The sequence below is a fragment of the Corvus brachyrhynchos genome, unplaced genomic scaffold, assembly GCF_000691975.1.
Source record: "Corvus brachyrhynchos isolate BGI_N302 unplaced genomic scaffold, ASM69197v1 scaffold555, whole genome shotgun sequence".
NCBI classification, from domain to species: domain Eukaryota; kingdom Metazoa; phylum Chordata; class Aves; order Passeriformes; family Corvidae; genus Corvus; species Corvus brachyrhynchos.
The window spans coordinates 317,601-336,098 of record NW_008238357.1 but is presented as its reverse complement, the minus strand read 5'-3'; the positions used below and the strand labels follow the sequence as shown (position 1 = coordinate 336,098).

General features: G+C 45.0%; 1 protein-coding gene across 2 annotated transcripts in view; it reads right to left on the bottom strand.

The window, feature by feature from the left end:
• Nucleotides 1–18,315, bottom strand: part of CEPT1 (choline/ethanolamine phosphotransferase 1) — a 29,583-nt gene extending 11,268 nt beyond the window's left edge. Inside the window, exons 1-5 of one of the 2 annotated variants that reach the window (XM_017735520.1) lie at nucleotides 18,211–18,315; nucleotides 16,828–17,228; nucleotides 13,433–13,580; nucleotides 12,240–12,381; nucleotides 4,616–4,700 (exon numbers count right to left, since the gene is read on the bottom strand). In XM_017735520.1, the coding sequence (XP_017591009.1) occupies nucleotides 4,616–4,700; nucleotides 12,240–12,381; nucleotides 13,433–13,580; nucleotides 16,828–17,166 (714 nt within the window). In that variant the 5' untranslated portion in view covers nucleotides 17,167–17,228; nucleotides 18,211–18,315. The remainder of the gene's footprint in view (nucleotides 1–4,615; nucleotides 4,701–12,239; nucleotides 12,382–13,432; nucleotides 13,581–16,827; nucleotides 17,229–18,210) is intronic. The other variant, XM_008634651.2, reaches the window with a different exon arrangement.
• Between the last annotated feature and the right edge of the window lie 183 nt (nucleotides 18,316–18,498).

The following is an 18,498-nucleotide window of genomic DNA, read 5'->3' as shown; positions in this document are numbered from 1 at the left end:
ACAATAAAGTAATGTCATGTATGGAAACCCAAGTTACTCTGCCAGAGAAACCTTTGCACAAGGCTGAGAGCCCAACAAATACATGGGGAGCAGTGCCTGGACTGAGGTTAGGGAGACAGTTTTATCTTTACACAGCCATGGCACAACCTTTACTCCCCTGCCCAGGGCTCTGCCCTTCCAACTCAAACAGAAACAGCATCAGGCAGCCAATGATATTTGTTAAAAACTCCTCCCTGACTCACAGTATGAATCTCCTGTTGCAGAACAAATATGAGTCTTAACTTCAGTTCCACCTTAATATTCTGTACTTTTAATACCAAATGGCTCCTTAAAACAGAAGACAAAAGCATTAAGACCTACTGAGGAGAAATTAAGCACCAAACTATCACCTAAGGAAAGCATAAATTCTTAATCTCATGGAGGAAAAAGGCCTGGGAACATCCCATGCCCATTAAAACCACTGTCAGATGACTCAGAATGATAGGCTTGATATCACTAAAGCACATGCCTGATGTTGGAATTATTCAATGAATTTTTTTACTAGATGTCAAGTGGCCTCTAGACAGAAATCTAAGAATCCAGGAATCCACAGACCAAAGCTGGACCACAGAAGGGAACAACATCTGGAAGCAGAAGCTAGAGAAGGGAGCACACTGCTCCTCTCTGGGTTTAACTTGAATTCAAGGGAACTGCAACCACAGCATGAACCAGACACATCTATGGTGCTGCTACATGCAGCAGTCATCCCAGCTTTCTTAAAATCCGACCACTTTCTTCCCCCAAAAACACCCTCTCAGCCCCACTTTCTCTCCTTGGCCAGCACCATCTCCTGGTCAGGACCATCAGTGGGCTCAGGAGAGTGGCTTGGCTAAAACAATCCGACCAAAAAAGAACTTCCTGTCCCAATTCCCAGCACATCAGCTTCCCTGGTGGTTTTTTTCGTGACCTCAGCAATGCTGTGAGGCCTGAGGAGAGGCCAGGGAAGGTCTGCTCAGCCCCTGGAAGCCACAGAACCCAACACTGAGCCAGTGGGACTGGGCAGCTCCAGAGTGGGGAGGAATAAACGGGAATGACAGTCAAGTGGATTGCTACCAGCCTTCATAAAAGTCCTAAACAGCCCCTGGAATGAAAAATAGGTGGAAGAATGCCACTATAAACCAAAGCAACAATGGTTTTGTCAAGAGAGACATGAGCAAAGGAATATCTGCCCTGCCAGGAAAGCGTTAACAGGTCAGGTGATGCAGAAGACATTCTTACACCTTAATGATTAACTTGGATTTATGCCCTGCACCAGGTAAAATGAGCTAGCAATCAAAAAAATCCATAAAGTGCCTGGGCCACCACACTGTTTTTAAACTCTGGTAAAGCTGGGAAGTACCTAATAAAATGGGAAGGCAAAAGCAGGGCTGCAGGAAAGCACTTGCTCAGTTTGAATGGAGACTGACCAATGCCTTTCTTTTTGAGGGGAAATACATCCAGCCTGCTTTAGTGGATGGGGAATTTATTTGCAAAGCAGAGTGATAATGCTCCTGCTTCAATATGACATCATTACTACTGTACTTTATTCTACATCAAGTTCCATTGCATATTCAAGTGACTCTTCCATGGTAAAGATTAGAGAAAACACAATTTTGGAGTAATGGATCATTTATCAAATTATAGTAGAAAAATAAGGGGAAAAAAAGTAGAAAATAGGGAAAGGCCTTTGTTCCTGCAGACTGCCTCATTTAATTACTATAATTACATTTAATTACACACAAGCAGGTACAACACACAGAGCTGTAAGAAAGGAAAACCATTTCAAAGCAAGAAGGGAATCAGCCAGTTCAAAGATTCTATTTTCAACTTGTGTTTGTATTTATTTACTCATTTAAATACTACAGTGGAAATCCTAAGAAAAAACAAATGGGAAGAGCAAGCAGCATGAATTCTGCAAGCAGCTCTTAAAGCCTCTGAACTGGGATATTTTTATTAAGTGGGTTATTTTCAGGCATCACTGGAGCCACACTTCCCCCAACCTGACAGCTTTGCTGCCTGATGTTTCCTGACAACTGAGTCATGTCAGCACTGCCCAGACACTGACATTGTGCACATTGTGTGGAGGATCACTAAGCCCCATGAAGTGAAGAAAATGAAACAAACCCTTTCCCCAAGACATTCCCACACTACAATAGATGGACGGAAAGTTATTGTACGAGTTCAGTGGACACAAAGAATCAAGTTCCAAAAATCTCTTCTTCAAATAAACCAGGGCCTTTTTCATCTTCTACAAAATAAACAGAAGACCCTGAACTGAGGTTTAAGATCACCAGGAACATCCAGGCGAAGAACAAGAACAAAGAGCTGATGCTGACAACAGAGCAAAGAGCCCAGACTCATTATTTAACAAACTAAAATGCCCAGACACAACATCCAATGGCAAGGCTGGGGAGAACATTGAAAATAATGCTGAGAAATACTGATTCTGCAGCAAAGTGATGTTAGGGAAGAATAATAACCAGCAGTGCTGTAGAAGGCAGGGATAGGGCCAGGCAATGTCAGCACTGCACTGGGGGTGAACCACTGGCTGAAAACCAGAATATCTGAGGATATAATTCAAATAAAGTCAGGGAAGGATAAAAAGTGTGAATTTTTAAATGCACATTTCAACCTCTCACTATCTGCCTAAATTCACAAGACAGGAGAACTCCTGCAGAGCTTCCAGGGGCAGCTGCAATTCCTGTGGTGACACTGCCATGGATTCTCCTGCACACACTGGAGTGCTTTCCTCTATTGACCCTCCTTTCCCTGCTGTGACAAACTGAAACGCAGATTATTTGCCAGTCTACAAACCTGTACAGTCTTCCCACATAAGAGAAGATCCAGAGAACCCCAGCCTGGTTTGAGTTAGAAAGCTCACCCTGTTCCACCCCCTGCCGTGGGCAGGGACACCTTCCACTGGCCCAGGTTGCTCCAGCCTGGTGCTTGGAGCACCCTCGAATGGTGGAAGATGTCCCTGCCATGTAACGGGATGAGCTTTAAGGTTCCTCTAAACCAAAGCATCCTGGGATTCTATGAAAATGCCCTGCCTGGCCCATCACCTCACCCCCCCCTCCCCAGCTGGCTGTAAAACCAGTGTCACCAGTATCTCCTAGGATGGCCAAGGCCTCCTGTCCCAGGGGGTACTGCAGATCTCCAGCAGCCCCAGGTCCTCTGCACCTGCCCTTCCTCCCTCCCGTCCCATGGCAAATTGTCCTCGTCCAGTTCAAACAACTTCCTTTTATCACCCATCTGAGTTATTTCCACCCCCCAGGGAATGATTTCAGAGCTCTGAGTGTTTCAGAACTACGTGATTTGATAATTCTTTCCGCCCGAAGCAACTCCTCGGTCAGTTGAGATGTTGATATCACAGGCTAAAATCTTGATTTAAGGTCTTCCTTCCTTTGGATTACTGCTTACTAAATTACCATTTCCTGACTCTATTTCCAGCCTTTCACAGATTATGAACAAAGTATTTTAAAAATTATGTCACTGATGCCACCTGACTCCCTTCAGAGCCACCCAGCTCCCAGGGTCAGCTGGAGACACATCGGGATTTACCAGATTGCTGATGGTGCTGCATCTAAAGCAGAGCTGGTAATTCATCTTCCTAAGTAACCTCCTGAAAGCAGAGATTTTGCTGAACTACTACATGAAAAAACAGAAGAACTATTAGAAAATAATTAGCATCAACACGAGTTTAACAATGGGTATGTAAACCAACCACCAAAAAAAATAACCTCACTTTTATTTAACATCTGGTGCAGCTCTAAGAAAGAGATCAAAAAGCTATTCTTATATCCTCAAATATTTCAGGAAAAAGTCCAGGCTAAAAATTCATCAATAATAATCATAATCTATGAGATATTTCAAGGAATCTAACTCATTCACTTTTAATGCTAACATTTTAATGGAAGGGGACCTCAGCCACATATGTGTTAGGAAGAAAAAAAAAAAAAAACAAAAAGAGGCAAAATAAGGAAGAGAAGTCCTTTTTAAGGCCAGCAAACTAGAGAGGAGAAGGATTTATTTAGCACAGACATAAGGAAAAGCATTTTGAAAATAAAGACAAGCAGGAAAGGAAGTTACTCCTTCATGAAGCTACAAGCGGCAGAGCTTAAACCAGACATTTTTAACCACTAACTGGTGAATTTTAAAGTTATTACACAAAACACAGCTCCCTGAAAGAGCCAAGAAATTCTGTTTTTTTGGTGGAAAGGTACTGAAATAGCAGCAACAAAAGAAGCTTCTTCAAAAAGTAGTTCCAACAACATTATTCTACACCCACACTTAGAGCTGCTTCTACAGCCCTGCTTGGCTTTTAGGTGAAGCCAAAGCTGTGATAAAAAAAAAAGTTTAAAATCAAACTTTTGTTGAACAGGCAGGCTTTGCTTTGGCTTCAAGCAAAACATGATGCTTTCAAAAAAATTTGTTTCCAGTTTAATCAAATTTTTCCTACTTGCTCAAATATTTTTCCTCCTTGTGTTAAACACGAAAGCAGCGGTGCAATCCCCTGGAGAAGCTGCTTTTCACAGAGCAGTGCATGACAAAGGTGCTGCCCTGCTCAGCCCATGCTGCTGCCAGGTTAAGGCTTTACCGTGTAGTTCCAGAGCCAGGGCCCCAGCGTTCCCGTGAGGAGCTGGATTATTACAGTGCAGAGCACGGACTCTGTCACATCAAATCTACGTGCGAGGGAGAGAAACGGTTCAGAACATTGTCCTGAGCACTCCTCGGAAGGGGAGCCATTAAAACATCTTCAGTCAGCGTCGGGATGATTCAAAGGGCAGGTCAGGGAAGGGATTAAAGACCACAAAACCCAGGAGTATTAATGAATTAACAAAACCATTCCAGCCCACATAGTATTTTACACATTTAAATCTTCATTTAGAACTTCTGCAATTTACAGTTTTACCATATCACTCCAACACGGGAGGAAAAACTGTCATTTGGTGTGTGCATGAGGGAATAAATGAAATTCCTTGCTCTGAGTCACAGTGAATAAAATCCATAACCAAGCACAATCCAGGATTCTCATCTCCTGACCTCACGTTCGTGTCTCCAAATGACACTGAATATATGAATTCTTTAGCTGCATGTTTCAGTGGAGCACAAGTGCAGATTGTATTTCAGTTTGACACCTCTGAGGGAAAGGAAGAAGTTCTAACTTCCTTCCTTTGCAGCTCCGTGGCAAATAATGCTCCAAGAAGTGAGCTCTGGACCCCTGCTCAGGGGTAATCACACTCCATTCTGTATATATTTATTTTTCACCCCTGACAGAAAGGGATGAAAAAATATGCTGGAGCCAACAGAGCCATAGAAACCACCCTTTCTCCCAATACACAGCCATAAATCTGCATTTTACCCTAACAAAAGGATTTTAAAATGGGATGAAATTTAAAAAAAAAAAAAAAAATCAAACCATCTAGATTAAAAAGAAAATAATTCAGCAGCAGCGGGTTCAGCCAGAACACAGCTCCTGTTTATTGCTGTGCTTATCAGAGTATGCTGGAACAGACACCACCATGCCAAGGGATGTAAAAGGGGCACCACAGAAAGATCGTTGTGGCCCCACTGCCAGGGCTCAGGTGCAGTGATGATGTGCAGACCCCAGACCTGAGGAGAGGGGCCACTGAAGTTCAGCCTGATAAGCATTTTCAGTTTAATTACCACAGCACATAGCACAGTAAATAGCTGGGAGAGGCAATAGTTGGGATTTTACGGAATACAGGAAGAGAAAGCCCCATGGCCGAACCCCACAGCTACTTTGGTGCTTTACAACAGGTGCAGTTTCTATTCCTTTTTTCCTATGTTATTTTAGGTGATATTTGTAATTCAGACATGGATCCATTTTCTAATCATCATCTGGGAAGTTTAAGAAGGGGCATCGACCTCAACATGTGCTTCACTCCCCAGAGATGCTGGCACTGACAATCCCTGTGCCTGCTCCGCTGGGAGCCCTGTCAGGCTGCTGAGTCTGGAGCCAATTAGCACACAGGGGATTAGTGCTGCATCCAGAACGTTCCCTTGTCAGTGCTAACTTATTGAGTGTGTTCCATGGGCAATCCTTAAAAGGCCCTGTTTGACTGAACAAGTCATTAGACAATTCAAGAGCCACCAGTGGCTCAGGGCTCAGAGACAGCTGCAGTCAGTCCCTTCCTTGTGCTAACAGGGAACCCAAACTGAATTCAAATTGAGAGACTTCCTGAGAAAATGCCCTGAAATCAAGTCAATCACTAGCAATACAGCTGATCTAATACAGCTTTTTAAGGCTGTGTGAAACTATGGGGGAGGTTTGTGCACCATCCTGCCCCTCCTCTCCAGCACACAGAACTTCATGAAAAAGTCCCAAATCGCAGCAGACAAGAAAAACACTCCTGCCTCAACAGAAAACAGAAGTTACAGGGCTGGAAAACTCACAGGGATCCATCTACCAGTTAATGCTCTGGTCTGGAAAATGATGATTCTTCCATCTGTCTTGCCCATATCTACTGAGCGTGCAAGTGGGATTACTAAGGCTGGGCAATGAACTGGGAATCTGAGCAGGAGATAAAGGGCTGTTTTCTTAATGGAACCATAGCAGCAAGAAAGAATGTTCAACATCAGAACACCAGAGAATGAAAGGCTGAGAGTCCCATGCTAGAAGTGCAAATGTTTAGTTATAAAGTTATTAGAGCTTTATCCTAACTCATTCCAAACCAGCAGTTTCACTTGGATGCAATGAAATACAACAGCATGAATAAAGCAAACTGTACAGAAAAAATGAGAACATGAATTAGAATTATTTCCAGCACCAGGAAATTCATGTTGAGGGAAAAATAATATTAAAAATGAGCCCCTTTCCTTGTTATAACACACCTCCAATATGTAAATTTTTCCTTCTGCAGCTCACAGAGGTAAATAGAAGTTGCACAGGTCAGGCAATAGCCATGTACTTGTTATGTTGTAGTTCATTATTTCACAGAGCAGTGAGAACTCCAAGGATTTATCAGAACAATCAGGAGCAGCATCTCCACACGTGACCAATGGAATCGTGGCTGAAAACGCTGTTAAGGGACTTGTGGGAGGAAGAGGAGGAGGAAGTGGAAAACCCCCCCACACCTCTTCCAGGAGCCCTCGGCAGCTGCACAGGTTTCTGTGATGCTGCCAGTGTGACTGAGAGAGCAGGAGCTGCAGGTCAGCAGCACCAAACTTCACACCCACCACAAAGACACTTCAACACGTGCTGCTTGCAAGCACAGAGAACCCAACACCCCCTGACATCAACAGAGGCTCTACTTAGCCTCAGACTCTCCTCTGCAAATAACCTGGGTGTAAAAGTTCTCCAAGAAAACTTTTGGAAAAACTCCTAAGATGGAAAGCTTTAAGCTCTGCAATCATGGGGATTATTGCCTTATCTCAGAGTGGAGATCCTGAGGCTGTTCCCAGGAGCAAGAACTCAATGTGCTAAACTCTGACTTGGAAGGTTTCCATCCCTGTATTTCAGAATTTGGTGTATGTTGTCTATCCAAGACAAAACACCAACTCCTCCTCTGCCAAGGCTGAAGAGGAAGGTTGGCTTAGCTGCTTTCTGAAATCCAGCCTCATTTCCTCACCTCTCCTTTGGACCTTCGTGGCAGGACTGGTGACAGGGCTCAGGTGAACCAACCCAACCTTCCCCCTTCCTGAACCAACTCATGATCCCCCAGGCTCTGGGGCCTGTACAGCTGCTCCGGAGTCACTGAACAGGAATGTTCCCCCAAATTCTCCAACTCTCCTCAAGAAAGGCTGTTTTGTTCAGCAGTCTGAATTCTTTTGCTTTCTCTGGGGATTATTATTCAAACAGCAAAGTAACCATTTTTAACTTTTCAGTTATATGAAAGCTGGTAAAAACTGATTCTTCCTCTCATATTTATGATATGCCTTTGTGAAGCCTCCTTGGAAACTAATTTCCATCTCATTGTGTCTACATTTACACATATATACACAGCTGTAATTCCTACCATTACCAACTTTTAGTATTTCCATTTAAAAAGGTTGGAATAAACAAGATAATGCAGTAACTTGAAGGAGAAATGCTGGAGACCATGGTACAGCAGCACACTCATGTCTCTGGATGGACCCTTGAGTGTTCAGTGCCCACGGGGTTTTTGCAATACCATTCAGCCCCTCCAGCACTTCCATCACAAACAAGTGCACCAGGACTTTACCTGAGCAGTTTGTGTCTCATGTCCCTCAAGAAAACACCCAGGTTGGACAAGGGGGAATGGCTTCCCACTGCCAGAGGGCAGGGTTAGATGGGACATCGGGGAGAAATTCTTCCCTGTGAGGGTGGGCAGGCCCTGGCACAGGGTGCCCAGAGCAGCTGGGGCTGCCCCGTCCCTGAAGTGTCCAAGGCCAGGCTGGATGGGGCTTGGAGCATCGTGGGACAGTGGAAGGTGTCCCTGCCATGGCAGGGGTGGGACTGGATGAGTTTAAGGTCCCTTCCCACCCAACCAATTCCATGATTCTGTGATTCTGAGCTGTGCTGCAGAATCCAGCTCTGACAGGGACGGATGGCTCTGACCCCCTGGATGTGGGACAGCCCCTGCAGTCAGGCTGTGCTCTGACCTTGTGCAGCTGGAAACACCGTGAGCCTGCACTCACCTGCTTGTCCTCCTGCACTTCCTGCAGGGACCAGGACCACTACTGAATCCAAGTGGGATAACCCTGCATTGGGGAAGAACCAGGTGATCACACCTGGGCTCCAGATAACATCAGGAAAATCCTTTCAGGATTTGTGCTCCGTATTCCCTAATGATCTGTTTTCTGCAGCATGTTCCTGAAGTATCAGACCTGCTTCCACAAGGACACAAAAAGGTCCATCGGGTCTTACCACTTTGATTTTTGGGATATGCAGGATAAAAGTCTCTCTTTCCAAAGCAGAGGTGTCCCAGTGACAGCACAGCTGCCCCAATACAGGACTCAGCACATGCTGTGCTGCAGCACAGCAAATCCACAACCCAGACAAACCAGTTCCTATGCTGGAAACCAGGTCAGGAGAACCAAGTCATTATTTGGGCTGTTTCAACACCAAGTGTCTCTGCCATTAAAAATCACATTTTTCTTTCTCGAATGTGCCAAGTATTCCTGTTCTTCCATAAGATCATTCTCAGATCAAGTGTTTAAGTAAAACTTCTGCATTTACCTCTACCCCTGCTGTTTCCTGCTGCCTTTGCACTGCTGGTATCATTACAGTGACTCTCCTGGAGCCTGCTCCACTTGCCTTGAGACACTTCCTGCTTCCTCCGGGGGAATTTTTAAGCAATACTGACCTCTAGCTATTTATTCGAGCTGTTCAAGCAACACCAGTTGCTTTTTGAAGAAAGCAGTGCTTGCCAGGATCTAATGGAATTATGTGATCATTTGAAGATGGAGACAGATCACAGGACCTCATTGACTCAACTGATTATTCTACATCCTGGAGTAGCACAGGGAGCACCCCACAGCTGTCAGGGAGAAGACAAAGAAGTGACACAGCTGATGGAAGTTTTCCTCCTCCACCTGCAGAATTCTGTAGGAATCTTGCAGAATGGATCCCATTTCCTCCTCCCTCGGGGGAACTGATCTTGCCCTACAGTCTGACATGCTCTGCTCAGCTTCAGACTTGCCAAGGCTGGTGCAGTGACACCAGACAGAATCATGGAATTGTGAATGTTGGAAAAGCCCTCCAGGATCATCAAGTCCAGCCTGACCAATCCCCACCCTGCCACCAGCCCTGAGCACTGAGTGCCACACACAGTTGTTCCTTGTGCACCTCCAGGGATGGGGACTCCACACCTCCCTGGGCAGCCCCTTCCAATGCCTGACCACCCTTTTCAGGAAGAAATTCCTCCTGATGTCCAACCTGAACCTCCCTGGCCCAGCCTGAGGCCATTCCCTCTCCTCCTGTCCCTGTTCCCTGGCAGCAGCGCCCAACCCCCCCTGGCTGCCCCCTCCTGTCAGGGAGTTGTGCAGAGCCACAAGGTCCCCCCTGAGCCTCCTTTTCTTTGGAGTTCCAGTGCTGAGCATCCCAGCTACGACCCCAAAATCCCAAGCCCGACCACTCCTGACCCACACACTGTGCACCAAGCACACGCTTTGTTTGACACACTGATTGTCCTGGTTGTCTTAAGACAGACCTTTCCAGCAAGCCAGGCTGATTCTATAACTGAACATTTCAGGCCTGTGTGGAGAGAGTGAAGTACAGTCTCTCCCTTTAGCACCCTCTGCTCTTCCCCAAGTCATTTGATTATCGAGTTCTCTCTGCACTGAAATACAATTTCTTGGACACATCACAAATAGAGTAAGTGATAACTGTCTGCTCCTTCCTGCTGCTTCAGAATTAAGGCAAATCAAAACCATCATCACATTCCCCAAAACATCCCTACTACACCATCTCTGAGGATTTTTGAGAGTCACTACATGGGATACACAGACAGGAAAAACCTCCTGTGCACAAGGATCTTTCTGGGTCCTTTCAACAGCTGTCTCTGATCCCCCTTATTCAGGATTAAGGACACCTAAGTCTGTGCACTCCTGTGAATCTGAAAGGGTTGATAAAATACCTTTTTTTCAGTCTTAGATTAGTGAAACGAAAGCTTCATAAAAAAAGTGTCAAACAGTCAATCTGTTAACTGGATAAATAGCCTCATGGGTTTTGCATTAAAATGAACATCAGCTTGTAACAGTCTATTAACCTTGTGACACAGGGCAAAAGAAGGAACAAATGTGTTTACTACACAGTGCTGTGATATCTAAATTAATGATACACACATTTAGGTGCTTATTGCCTGCTCTGAATTAGCTACATATTAACGGTCATCACATTCTTATAAGGCCAGGCAGAAACATCTAATTTGCTGAAAAATGCCTCCAAAATACAGACTCCTAACAAAGGAATGTTCCAGTGAACACCAGCACTGACCCAAACACTCCTCTGCAGCACAACAGCTGCAATTTGGGGGGGTTGATACTTCCATCTGTAAAGTCAAGCACATGTCAAGGTCGGGCTCTTTTGTTCTTTGATCAATAACCAGAAATCTTTGATTATCAGGGCCTTGTAAAGTTCAAAGGGAGCTAAAAGCATTCAGACCTTTGGTACAGCATGAGACTCCTAAAACAGGAAAATATTTGAGCCACATGTCTTATTATAAAGGTTTAAGTACCAGCATGGGATAGTTGGATAGTTTCACTCAGTCTGCTTCAGTGTAGTCAGAGTGGGAAGAGAAATCTAGATTTTCTTCTTTTTTTCCTCCAATAGACATTTAAAACTGATCCAACATCTTAAATTTTTGATCAAAAACACAGAAGTTTCTCAAGAGAATCTACATTATCAAAACAGTATCCTGCCAATAAAAGCTGTCATATACAAGAGGCCCATAGTTGTACTGTTTTAGCAGTATCTGGGTACCTATAGACCAGAAATTATAGACCATAAATAAGTCTATTAGACATTTGTAGGTACTTGCTGTAGAATTGTTTCAAAATCCCACAAACTAAGGGCAAATTTCACTTTCCAGATGCAAAAAAAAAAAAAACCTTCTGCAGTGCATTTATTTGAAATATATTTGTTAACTCTATGAATGCAAACACAGAATCAATTCTCAACATAGAATGCATTTATTTCCCCATTAAGGTTAGAGAATCCCACAGCTCACCAAGTCCTTGTGTTGTACCTCCCACCCACCCTCATCCAGCAGGAAGCAGGATTTCAGCTCCTGACCTTGGCATTGCAGTTTTGGTTCCATTATTGACAGAATCACAATGTGCACTAACCAAAAGGGATTCAGAACTTTAAATGGGAGGCACAATGGCAATTAATAAAGTGTATTTTAAGAGTTATGGTTAATATTAGCAATTAACTGCACATCACAATCAAGATGTATCAAGACAGAGTTCAATGAATGCTAAAGCCAGACTGCCACCATCTGACCAAAGCATTCCAGTCTTGGGATAAAACACCAGGTACTTTCCATTACTTACTTAGCTTTACATCACATCAAAAGCTCTAATTAACTAACAGGCTAAAAGGATATTTTACTACTCCTAACACAAACTATGGGACATTCAGTAATAATTACAGATCCAACAGCTGCCACAAGCTCTAAGTGCGTCTCTATGGATAGAAACAATTTGCTACTGCTCTGAGGAGCTGCACTATGCCCACACAAGGTGCAATTCAGGAGGACAGGGTGCCTTTCCCCTTCTCTCAGGCAGGTACTTACATGCCGAAGCGCAGCGTCCCCGAGACGTACGTCTGCCAGTGCGCGCAGTAAAACATGAACGTCCCAGCAAAACAACAAAAGAACATCCAGTCAGGGTTGGTGCCCAGCTGCACAGCAATACAAGTTCCCAAAACCACAAAGACTGCAGAAGAAAATCAGTCACAGAGTGAAAAGGGTGGATGTGCGTAAGGATCCTCACCAGAGCAAAGCTAACAACAGGGCCCAGAGGAGGGACAGTGGGAAGGTTATCCTGGCATGGTTATTTCACAGACATGAGATTTAACACTTCCACTTGAAAAAATACAGGCTGTACAACGCAATTCAATCCATATCAGTGATTAGAAGCCATCAATATTAAGGGTTTCTAAGTCTCCTACATTTTTATGCCCAATCTCATTAAGGGACTTCAGTGATTTCTGCAGCTGCAGCCTGCAGCAAGTTTTGGGGTTTTCTCCTGCATTTGCCAGATATTTTTCCCTGTTTTCTGAATTTTTCTGATGCCATTAAGAAAATCGAAAGTCTGGATCCATTCGGGATGTGTAACATATCTACGCTTTCCCCTCCACCCTCTCCATACACAACTTTGATACAGAATTCATAACATTTAAAGCATAAGACCTTTAGCATTTAAGGAACCCAAAACACCCAATCAGGAGTTGGACTCGATGATCTTGTGGCACCCTTGCAACGCAGGATATTGTATGATTTTACAGTTTTTTTCCAACAGGGTTAAACTTCAGGCTGGCTCAATGAGCTCCACCTACCCAGGAACTGACTTGGACAACTCTAATCTTAATCTCTGACTTGTGAAGTCCCACTGCTTAGGCTTAGACTTGTCTTGATATCACTCTGTATCAAGTCAATATGAAATAATACAGCAGAGTATTCTGACAACTTCTTACAGAAAACACTTTAGAACCAAGACTCTGCTAAAGCATCAAAGAGAAGCGCTGGCTCAAGTTAAATGAGTCACATGCTTAGTTTTGTTTTCAGTGTAACACAAGAGAAGACATTCAGCTGATCCAGAGCACTGTCTATGGAAAGAAAGGTGACTTTCTTGGTTGAAAGTGATACATTCAGCACTATCAGTTGTCCTTTCTTCAGTAAAGAAGCTTTTTTTATTGTATTGTAGATTTGATCCCTGAAACAGAGTCATTTAATCCTCCTACTTCAATTAAAAATGACAACAATACCTGTGGACAGTGAATCACAGCCATGATCAAAAAGCTCTCCTAACGGAGTGCTGCTATTTGTCCTTCTTGCTTGTTTTCCATCTATAGCATCCAGGGACTGGTAGATGAAAAGGCCACAAGCACAAGCAATATATGCCCATGGAGGTGCCTAAGAGAGAAAGGCAATCACAATAAGGTTTAAAAAAATCTTTAGAAAGAAGCCTGCAGCTGAGCTGTCCCACAGCCTGACACTACAGCTCTCCCTTTGCACATACGTCCTCCTCACCCAGGGACCCCTGAGCAGCTGGTCCTTGCAAGGACAGACAGAATGGGTTGTGACATGTGGAATGTAAATAAACCAGTAACAGATTAATAGCTACAGCCTCTGCTCTAAAGCAGGAAGCTGCACTGTACAGCTGGAAAAATTCTAATACTGCATTTGCAAAGTGGTGCAGAACCAAATCCTTGTTAAATACATGCAAGTTGTCCCAGTGATTTCAGAAACTTGGGAACTTTTAGCCCCCACCTTTGTCACAAACAGAGCTCATCTACACCAGCCCTCCACCACTCACCAGTTGAGAACTGTGTCACTGCCAGTGACTTTGAGTCCAAGAACATTTCCAGAGCTCTGCAGCACAGCCCCTCCACCACCAACTGTTCCCTCCAGTACGAGGCACCAGCAGCTTTGCCAAATCTACGTCAAGAACCCTGAATAGTCACGTCCATGACAGCAACTTTTACTCTGACAGAAATACAAACAATGCCAAAGCCCTGCTAGAGCAAAGATTACAATCCAAGCTTTTTTATGCTTTTTGAAGCATAAACCCTTAAGAACATAAAAGTCACAGAGTTGCCATTACTCTCAGTTTACACATAAATCAGATATTATTGGCTATTTTGCAATCTTCACATTTGACACACTTTACAGAAGTGAGCATTTATGAGCAGCTTTATTTTACAGACCACACCAACAAAATCCAAATACAGCTTACTCAAGCTGACCTGCCTCTCATAAAGCCCTGGAGTCCAGCTGATTTTGGCCAACACAACCATGACTAATTTGTAGCACGTCAACCTAAATATATTTCCCTCTACAGCTTGCATTGCTCCTGTATTTACCAAAACAGTTCATTCTGCCCCAAAAGCTGCCATTGTGCTCTGCTTTCAGCAGTGTCTGTACAAACAGCACAAGGAGAGAAAGGGGAAACGTGTCACCCAAGAGCAGAGCACCATATTTAGCCAAGGTTCTGATGCTGCAGAATTCCACCCCATTTTTATCCCTCATGTACAGATTTTATCTGCCACAGCTAAGTTATATTGCATCACCCTGAAGGTTTCTCTATAAACTTAAAAATCAGTCTGCTGGCTCTCCTTTCTTAAAAGCTCCTTTCATTAGCAGTGTAGGTGTTTCCACTTAGACCTATTTATATCCCAGTAAGATTTCACAGCTCCCTCTCTATCCAGATAATTTTCCTTTTTTTTTTTTTTTTTTTTTTTTTTTTTTTTAACTCAGGTACCATTCCATCAGTCAGCACTTTTCCTCCTCCCAGCTAAGCAGGAAGTATTTGCATCTCCTTTTCTCTCGGGCTGCACGAGGCCCTGAGCAATAGCTCTGCCCTGGCTGCACCTTTGAGCAACAGGAAGGGACGAGTCACTCTTGAAAAAAAGCAGAACTAAGGCTGGGGTACAAGGAGGAGAAAATTTACATCAGAAATCAATAGTGCTTTGGGGGGGAGGAGGAGGAGAAAGTCTGTTCCTGGAGTTTCAGAGCCCCATTTTCTTCCCCAGAGAGCTCCTTGACACTTAAAAAGCACCTCCCTGGTCATGCTGTGCCATGTGGCAAATCAGATCAGGCTGGAAGCTGCCTCAGCACTAAGTTATTTTTCAGTTCAAGTGAGGATAAAATCTCGTTCACCTCGCACAAAGTACTTCTCAAATTGTTAAACACCGAAGAGCGCCTTAACACAGCAGCCTGCAGCTAACTCTGACTTCCTGATGCTCTGAGTACAGCTACCCGGGAACTTCAGAAATTTAATTACCAACCAAAACACAACTGTTCTCCAAATTCTAAATTCTGCTCTGGTTCAGTGACCCAAACCAGCTCTGGGTTCAAACCGAATTTCAGGGCCTGAGTCCCCACATAACCCTGCTCAGAAGTAAACACAAGTTAAACCAACCCACACCATAATGCCACGGCCTGGAAAAGGAAGGAGCTGCTCCAAGTATTCCCTGCTCAAATTGAATAGTCACTGTTTATCTTACACCTGCCAAATTCCAGAGGTTATTGTGAAATAACCTATTTCAACAGATTTCTAGGGGAGGCAAACATCCCTTCCCCATGTCATAGATGGAGCAGGGATGCAGTGCTGACTGTGCCAACCTACGTCGGGTTTTGGAGTCTGGTGGGGAACAAACTGCATCCTGCTGGACTCCCAATCCCAGCTGGGAGACTTGGTTAGGAAGGGGTTCAGATATTTTAAAAGCTGGAACTCTTTGAGACATTCCCAGCTATTTGGTGTGTAACACATTTCTAATACCAAATAATTCCCTTTCTCAGTATACACACATAAAAGCAGCTTTTAAGATTGAACATTCAAGTGAAAGCTTTTCCAGTGCACAAAAATGAAAGTCTTCAAGTGCCTTATGAGGTAACTGGTGACAGAGAGAAGTTGAAATGCCTCAAAAGGACTTTTGTACCCCTGAAATCAGGTTAAAACAGCTCTGCTTAAGGCAGGTCAGGAGCTTTTAGTGCATTCAGAACAAAGAATAAAACCACCAACTTTTATCTGGCCTCCTCACAGCATGGCCACAGGTCAGGAACACAACTCCATGTTCCCACAGCTCCACCACACTGTGCCAGGACACAGAACCTGCTGGGGCTCAGGAAGGTGTCCCTGTGGCTCCCTGAGCTCAGTTTGGTCACACCAGCTTTGATATCTCAAGTGGCACCACTCTGGAGCTCAGTGCCTTGGCTCTGGTGCAGCCCCAGCATGTCCAACCCACCCAGCTCATGTGGCAACTCAGATCTCAGAGCCGAGGGGGGGTCACCCTGTCACAGGCACAGAAGGTAAACAGGCACCAACTCCTCCTGCCACGCAGGCCAGGCAGCTGCAGAGCCACTGCTCCAACTCCTGGTGGGGCTGAGCTTTGTGCAGCAGATCTCCCACGGCTGTTTTGGTGTCAGACCCTGCTCCACATGGGTGTGTTTGCCCCAGGAACTGCTGTCTCACTCCAGCATCCACACGTGCTCTCTCTGCAAGCCAGCATCACAGAGAGGCACAAACATTTACAGAGAACAGGTTACAAGGACGAGGACTGCAGGCTGAACAGCAAGAACCAGCTCTCCCCAAAGCAACAACCCACCCAAAACCAGTGACAGCCACCAAAACAAAGACTGTCAGGAGACCTTAACTCACCTGTTCTGTAGCTGTTGGGCAGTAACATACTAGTAGCAGAGTTGTAAATATATTTATTAACAGTCCGATGATGGTGATCAGGTTGGGGGCAATCCAGGCTGGAACTCTCCCAACTAACCATTCCCAGTAGCCCTGCATGAGGGGCTCGAGCAGGGACCGTCCGGCACTCTGGTATTTGTGCTCCTCTAACCGTTTGAGCTGGTGCTTAGACAGGGGCGGCGTGGGCAGCTGCACCAGCTTGCTGAGCACGCAGGCGGCGGTGGGGCCGTGCCCACAGCCCGCGGGGCCCTCCAGGTGCGACTCCCCACATCGCCTCTTGATGCTCCGGTGCCCACTCATGGGTTGGGTGGCCTAGGAATTGTCTTGGGCAGGCAGCAGCTGGGCTGGAGAACCATAAGATCCTGCGACACAAAGGGGTGAGACACACCTGAGCGCACAACCGAGATTTTAGCATATCAAAAGTTTCCACGTGCTGCCCTAAAGAGCATTTCATTTGCCAGCAGCAAAGCAAGACAATTTTATAGGATTACCCCCCTGAAAGAGAAAGTTATTTGGAGAATTGCTGAAGGAACAACAAGAAATGAGCGTTCCCAATGCAGCTGTAAAACCCTGCATCCACCAGCCAAAACTCCAGCAGCAGCAGAAACTGCCAGCACAGCAGTGAGTTGTGTTACAGACTGGGGCACAGCCAGTCCCCTCACACCTCTCCCAGGACAGCATGTGACACCACTCAGGTCATCAACTGACAGCACTAAAAACTGTGCCAACACTGAGAAGTCTTAAGTTAAATTAGTTCGGAGCAGCTTTGTCTCCGTGGTGATGCTGAACAACCACCTAAAAACAGTTATGCACAGGTTTTTTTCAGATTTATGTTTGTTATTTCAGTTTTTCTGGAGCTTTTTTCTGCTCCAAATTTAACCCAGCTCATTGTCTGTTCAATTTTCAAGATATACAAGAAACATGCAGGAGCTGGAAAGCTTTAGCTGGCCAGAGACAGCATGAGGCAGTTGGGAAAAGAAAATACAGGGTCAGGAACAGCTCTTCCAGCACAAACAAAGACCCTCACAATGTTCCATCTCCCTTGAAAGCAGGTGACCAGACAGATGTAACTCTCCACAGGAAGTAGAGGAGCAGTAGAGAAAGAAGACTAAAAATAAGAGTTTGCTATTTATCTGTAGGAGACAACCAGAAAAAAAAAAAAAAAAAAAACCAAAAAAAACCTCTGCTTTATTTGCTGGTTGAAGTCCAGCAAATAAAGCAGAGAAAGGAAGAAGACAGAGAGCTCCAAAGCCATCCATACTGCACAGGTAGAGAAAACAAGCTGTGCAAATCAAAGGTCACCACTGGCCCAAGAACAGGCGCTCTCAGCTCCACTCTCCACACCTTCAGCAAGGCAAATTCCAGCAGTGAAAAGCCACCTCAGGCGGCCCCGTCAGAGGGAGGAGAAGAGAAAGTGGCAGGGCCTTGGCAGTGCTCGATAAGCTCGGGGAGGAAACAGAGCTGCACCTCTCCAATCACCAGGAGACCAGACTTAGTCACCGCGGAGGTCCCTGTGGGTGTTGCCCTGGATGACCAGAAAAATTAGCCCCAGTGCATTAAACTGGGCTCTTCCCTCATCCTGAGGGGATGAGCCGGGGGAAAACAGCCCAGGAGCGCCTGGAGCTCCAAAAC